The sequence below is a fragment of the Lipotes vexillifer genome, unplaced genomic scaffold, assembly GCF_000442215.2.
Source record: "Lipotes vexillifer unplaced genomic scaffold, Lipotes_vexillifer_v1.1 scaffold1829, whole genome shotgun sequence".
Lineage (NCBI taxonomy): Eukaryota > Metazoa > Chordata > Mammalia > Artiodactyla > Lipotidae > Lipotes > Lipotes vexillifer.
Window position 1 is genome coordinate 623,138 of NW_006790200.1, and position 6,353 is coordinate 629,490.

General features: G+C 45.3%; 1 protein-coding gene and 1 non-coding gene across 3 annotated transcripts in view; both read right to left on the reverse strand.

The window, feature by feature from the left end:
• Nucleotides 1-578: 578 nt before the first annotated feature.
• On the reverse strand, nucleotides 579-651 carry TRNAE-CUC (transfer RNA glutamic acid (anticodon CUC)). The gene has a single exon. It is a non-coding gene; the product is annotated as a tRNA-Glu (tRNA).
• A 187-nt stretch (nucleotides 652-838) lies between these two features.
• Nucleotides 839-6,353, reverse strand: part of KLF10 (KLF transcription factor 10) — a 6,625-nt gene continuing 1,110 nt past the window's right edge. Inside the window, exons 2-4 of one of the 2 annotated variants that reach the window (XM_007463257.1) lie at nucleotides 3,773-4,006; nucleotides 2,756-3,668; nucleotides 839-2,458 (exon numbers count right to left, since the gene is read on the reverse strand). In XM_007463257.1, coding sequence (XP_007463319.1) covers nucleotides 2,199-2,458; nucleotides 2,756-3,668; nucleotides 3,773-4,006 — 1,407 coding nt within the window. In that variant the 3' untranslated portion in view covers nucleotides 839-2,198. The remainder of the gene's footprint in view (nucleotides 2,459-2,755; nucleotides 3,669-3,772; nucleotides 4,007-6,353) is intronic. The other variant, XM_007463258.1, reaches the window with a different exon arrangement.

Sequence of the window (6,353 nt, forward strand, 5' to 3'; positions counted from 1 at the left end):
ACATGGATGGCTCAGGATGCCTGTCCTACAGCTGGTGCCAAGTGAGCACACTGCCCCTTACCACGGCACTCAACAGCTGGGCACCACTGAAGATGTTCTCTCATGACAAGGTAATCTCAGAGCAAATTAAAATACTAATCTCCAAAATTATATGCCATACACTAAGTAGCATTTACAGCTCCTAGTTCTACTGGCAAGTGACTGGCAAGTATTTCTCTTCAGAGGTGGATTAGCTTTCATGCAGCTTAAGTACTAGTATGTTTATTGCAATTAAGGTATCACTGAATGGTCTGAGTTAATCTAACTTCTAGAAGTAATTTACTCTTTAATAGGTCAGGCTTCTTTTCATTTCACAGCAGTCATTACTGTAATTACTCATGTGGTATTCCCTTTAACTCAGTGCTACTTAAGGTTTTGCTGAGAGCCAGAACTATATTTCAACCCCACATCAACAAAACATACAAAAATGTTTTTAAAAGGTAGATATCTGGCCTTGCTTTGTGTGTGTGTGTATTTTAATTAGATTTTATTTTATTATTATTTTTTTTGGCTGTGCCACATGGCTTGCAGGATATTAGTTCCTGGACCAGGGATCGAACCTGGGCCCCTGGCAATGAGAGTGCCAAGTCCTAACCACTGGACCACCAAGGAATTCCCTGGCCTTGCTTTGCATACTGTCTAAATTGATTACTCATGTTAAATATATACTCCTACAGTTCTAAATTTGAATGAGGCCCTTAGAGAAATTCAGACGATAAGTCTTTGGAGAGCACCACAGTGATCAATGTCAAGGTCAGAGTGAGAATGGTTTTCAACAAATACAATCAACCAATTATATATATACCAAAGGAAATTCTTTATTGTAAACAAGATATAAAGTACAACAAAAGAAATATTGTGCAAACTGTAAATCACAAGGATTTTTTTTATTAAAAGAAAATTCTTTTTTGTTTTCCAAGGGTCCAAAGTTTTGATGGCAGAAATATACACCCAATATAGAGAAAAATGTTAAATGGAAAGACATAATGACATTTTTCACTATATATTTTAAACTGACTTTTGTTTTACCACTGTATATATCATCCACTATACAAAACAGAATATAACAGAAATACTGTTAACAAAAGTGAATGTCCTAATTATTTTTCTACCTATCTACTTCCACATTCCCCCCCGCAAAAAAAACTCCTATAAATTAACAGGACATTTGTCCACTTGTGAATAATGTTCACTCACTTTCTAATTCAATAAAGCACATGTTATATCCTCATAACATAAGGGTACTTTACTGATGTCCTAAGCCATCTTTTTGAAGGAGTTATCTAAAATTCTTAATATCCCTTCTTTACAATATGTGTTTTCATCTTCAATTTTTTTTCGAAACAAAGTGCAGTGTATTTTAGAGTCTACGGAAAACACATTGGTATACAATTTTCAAACCTACACAGGGAACTGCAGCCAACTAAGGTTCAAAGCATAATAAAATGCCTAGTTATAGTCATTTGTTAAACTTTTAAAACAAAAACGCAAAAAAAACCCTGAAGCTACACTTCAAAGCAATTAAATTAATGAGGATTCCAATTCTTTGGGACCTCTTCAGCAATGTACAGTTGCTCAATTCCAAACGTCAGCAACTAGTGTAAAAATGCTAGTTCTAGATATATTTAACAACTATGTCCACGAAGTTGAATGGAAAGACTAAGAATAGTAAACAAGATAACTCTAGGAAAGGATAATAATATTCGCGATAATACAAATCAATTTTACATCTCCAGCTCTGTACCGTAATGTTTACTTCCAGTCTCTACACTCTTGAAACCAGTGCTTTTGAAGAATCACATTGAAAAGTTGGTCTCAAGTATAAATGGTGAAAGTAAAGTAACAAATTGTGCACACAAATTCAAAATCTGTGCTACCTGTGGTTGGGCTGACCTCACCTGAAACTTTCAAAAAATATTGAAAGGAATAAACTTTCTCATCTCTCTTACGTGGTAAGAAATGAGTCCTGCCACTCTTTGAGCTGCCTGTGGCCGTAGCACTTCTTACCATCTAACCCAGGCTGGGCCTTCTCCCCAGGCCGTGGGGCTTCTGCTTGCAGCCCGCACTGGAGGGCCACAGACTTGCAGTGGAAGCATTTTTATATCACCACTGGCTTCTGGTTGTGACCAAAGTTAGTCTGATTCTTTACCATCCATCTGTCACTGTGTGGGAGCAGGGGTTGGAGGTAGGGTAATGTCATTTAACTTGCTCACTTCCATCTGCCAGTTTGGTAGCTTCTTGGCTGACAGATGGCGCCGGGCATGTTTGGTCAAATGGTCGCTCCTCATGAACCGCCGGTCACACATGGGACAGGCGAATTTCTTCTCACCTGTGTGGGTTCGTCGGTGTCTGGACAGTTCATCTGAACGAGCAAACCTCCTTTCACAACCTTTCCAGCTACAGCTAAAAGGTTTTTCTCCTGAAACAAAAAAAGTCATATTATTATTATTATGCATTTATTAAGTCGCTGTAAGTTACATATTAAATCATATTTAAGATACTTTATTAGACATTTAAAGAATCATCATTTGAGAAATTAAGACAAAAACACCTTGATGAAATCTTTTAGAAGACCTTGCACTGGTAAATACCATCCACTGAATTGGCTAATAAGGCAAGTTCTTCCTTAACATGCCTGGTTTACATTTGTGATCATTGCCAAAAAACCTTCATCCAAATTTCTAAGACTTAAATATGAATAAGAAATGGTTGGTACCTGTATGCGTTCTCATGTGGGCCTTCAGATGAGAACTTTTAAAGTACGTCTTGCCACATCCTGGATGGCTACAGATGTGACTTCTTATCCTTGATGAGTCGATCTGAGGAGTGACTTTTGCTGCTGAAGGAGAAAACCCTGGAGCAGGGGCAATGGGAGAGAGTCTGGTGCCATTTGGGCTCACCACTGGAGGCTTGGGGTTCTGAACAACGGGCTGGGGTACAACAAACATGACGGCGCCTTTGGGCACCTGAGTGCCCATGAATACAACAGGTGGGCAGACGGCTGGCGGCTGACTGGGTGGAGTGCTGGGGACGACTGTTGTCACAACTGGGTTGTTTGCAGGGAGGGGAACCATCTGGCAGATGACGGGCATAGGTGGCACTCCCCCTGTTGATACTGCAGGTGGAGAGACTAAGACCGACTTTTGTTGTGGGGACATGGGGACCGGCTGAGATCTACAGATTACTGTCTCTGAGGAAGGCACAGAAAAGTCATAAAGTGCAGCACTTGCTTTCTCTTCAACTCTTGCCACTGTGTCTCTCTCACGTTTGGATCTGTTTGGTGACACAGCTGCACAAGGTATGTTTTTTCTTGCAGTCTCAGCATTTAGGTGGGTTCTTCTTCGAAAAGAATTGTCCTGATAGTTAAGGATGCTGGCTGCTTTCACTGGGCAAGATCGGTGGTTACACAGCTGGGCATCAGCTGTATGACGAATCACACTTGTTGCCTGAGCCTTGGGGAGTTTGGGGGCAGGTACTGGGCTCTTCTCCTCTTTGAAAGGTGCAGCAGCAATGTGAGGCTTGGCAGTATCTGACAATGATTTGAAGTGTCCAGTAGATGGCGCTGGTGCCATCAGATTTGACACTTGAGAGGGTTCAAAGTCAGAGGGACTGTAAGGTGGAGTCAAACACTAGAGCAGAGAAATACAGGCAACAGCGTGAAGAACAGTAGAGTTCATTATATAAATTATAAGAAACTCTCATTTACACTCATCTTTAAAGCAACAATACTTACAAATGCTGGGACTGTATGAAAATCAGGTGTACCAGGAAGCAGATTCTCTTCCTCTGACATATCAGACACTGGAGTAACGGGTCTGCTTTCAATGTATTTCTTAAAATCAGACTTCCAACTGCAGCTCATTGACATAAGTGCTTCTACGGCTTCAAAGTCACTTTTCTCTGCAGTTTTGTTCCAGGAATACACACTCTCTTTTGATCTTTCAGAAATCATTTCCATTCTTTCCTCCTATAAATACAAAAGATTAAATGCTATAAGCATATTGTCATCCACATGACACGCAGAGCAATGTGCAATTTTTTTCTTTTTACCATCTGCACAATTTTTCAAAATAAAACTTGAAATAATTTTTCTCAGCCCTACTCTGATGGTAATAGTGATAAAAGTCTTCCTCATTCTTCCTCTCACACTTAGGCCTGAACACTGATACCCTTGCAAGATAAAGAGGAACTTATTACCATTATGAGGACCAAGGCCAAAGGTACCAATGCACTTGTAATCCAAAAAAGAACTGCTTGGCTTAGAAGAAAAAACATTTTATATTCTTTCCAGAGTAGTCAACTGCAACAGGAGTCAGACAAAATAACTGAGGGAAGGCTCTGCAAAAAAGTCATCTTTTTTCAATACTACAGGTATGGGGACCTGGCGGTCCAGTGGCTAAGGCGACAGGCTCCCAATGCAGGGGGCCCAGTTTGATCTCTGGTCAGGGAACTAGATCCCACATGCATGCCTCAACTAAAGATCCTGCGTGCGGCAACTAAGACCCGGGGCAGCCAAATAAATAAATATTTTTTAAAAATCATTAAAAGAAATACTACAGGTATGGTATGAGATCTTTTCAGGTATGAGTTCCTACTAGAAAAAAATAAAGGGCCAAAACTTTCTTTTAAAAAGGCAAAGTATAGTGGACAGAGCCGTGGTCTGTTGATTTGGGTGTGACCTTTGGAAAGAATAATTTCAACTTCTTCATGCTTTGTGTTCTCATTCACTGGATCTTACACTTAACACAATGGTTTGCTATGTGTAACTATCACCAGCTAATGCAATAGCACAACAAAGAGATAATCAGAAAATTTAATATGCGACTTAAATTTGCAAAAACTCTGTAAGGAATCTTCAATAGTCAAAATAGAATCTTATTTTTTTTAAAGAACTGCTCCTTGACAATAATAACAGCACATGCTTTATATTTATTTGAACTCCTTCTATCAGGTATTTAATGCTTCATATTAAAGTTCCTTAAACTGCACTAAAAGTTACTACCTTCCATCTCTCCAATTTTCCACCAATGTGATCCCATTCATTGGTCAAAGTAGAGATTGTGTAAAAACACAGAATTGTCTTTACGTGGCAAGGTATTAATCTCTACACTTGCTGGAAAAAACGCATAAACCCTTCGTGCTGAAGCCTTAAGAAGCCATCGCTCTTGAAACATCGCTAACAATGCAATTGCATAATCACGGGCCCTTTATGTAAGCTGCAACGGACAACGCATGTTGTGTAAAAGCCTCAAGACGCCAATGCAAAGGAAAAAAGAGAAAAGGCAGGCAGCAGGGAAGAACAGTGTGAGCTGGGAAGGGCAGGGAGAAGTCGGGAGGGGAGGAAAGGGAGTGGGCCGCGAGAGAGGCAGGAAAGGGAAGCGCGGGCGGAGGCGCTGGAGGGGAAGGCAGACGAGGGGCGGGGGCGGACGGCGGGGGAGATCCTCGCTGGCTGGGACAGACGGATGGGGCCGCCCTAGCCTCAATGAGGCTCGCGGGTGAGTCACTGGGAACATTCCTCGCCGCTCGCACGTCCCCGCGTCCCTGCCCCCACCATTGGCCAGCAGGCCGGGCGGCCCGGGCTGGGATTGGCTGGGCCGCGAAGGGCGGGGGCGCGGAGGAGGAGAAGGAGGGGGCGAGGCATGTGAACAAAGCGTGATCAGCGGCTGCTCTGGGCGGCGCAGAAAACCTGAACTGGGAATTGCCGCGCCGTCACCTTTCACCTACTTCCTGAGCCCGCGGGCCCCCACCCTCGCGACGGCCCGGGGGAGGGGCCGCGGGCGCCGCCGCCAACCGCCCGGCAGTGCGCGCCCGAGCCCGCGGGGAGGGGCGGAGCCGCGGGCGCCGGGCTCCAGGAGCGCCCGCCCCTTCCAGCTCCCAGCGAGCCGCCGTTCCCTTAGGAACCGACAGCGGGGCCGGGCCTCACTCCCGCCCCTGGCGGAGGCCGGGGCTGGGTCACTCAGGGACGAGAAGCTCCCCGGGCGCATCCGCTCCCGGCCCACCCCCAGCCTCCGCTTCAGCTGCCGGAGGAGGAGCCGGGTCCCCGCGGAAACCCGGCCCCCGCCCTCCTCCGCCTGCAGCCCCCGGGGACCCGGCCGAGCCCTCGGCGCTTCCCGCCCACGCCTCCCGCGGGATCTCAGACCACCCTGACTGTCCCCGAAGATGCGCGTCCCCTCCCCGCGGTTTCCGGCAGCACCGGCCCCCGCCAGCCGCGCGTCTCCATGAGTTCCCAGACGTGCAGCCCCAACAGGCCCCGCTCCAGACGCTCGGCTCCACGGCCTGCGGCTCCCGCCCCGACACGCTGCCCCCGCGTCTCG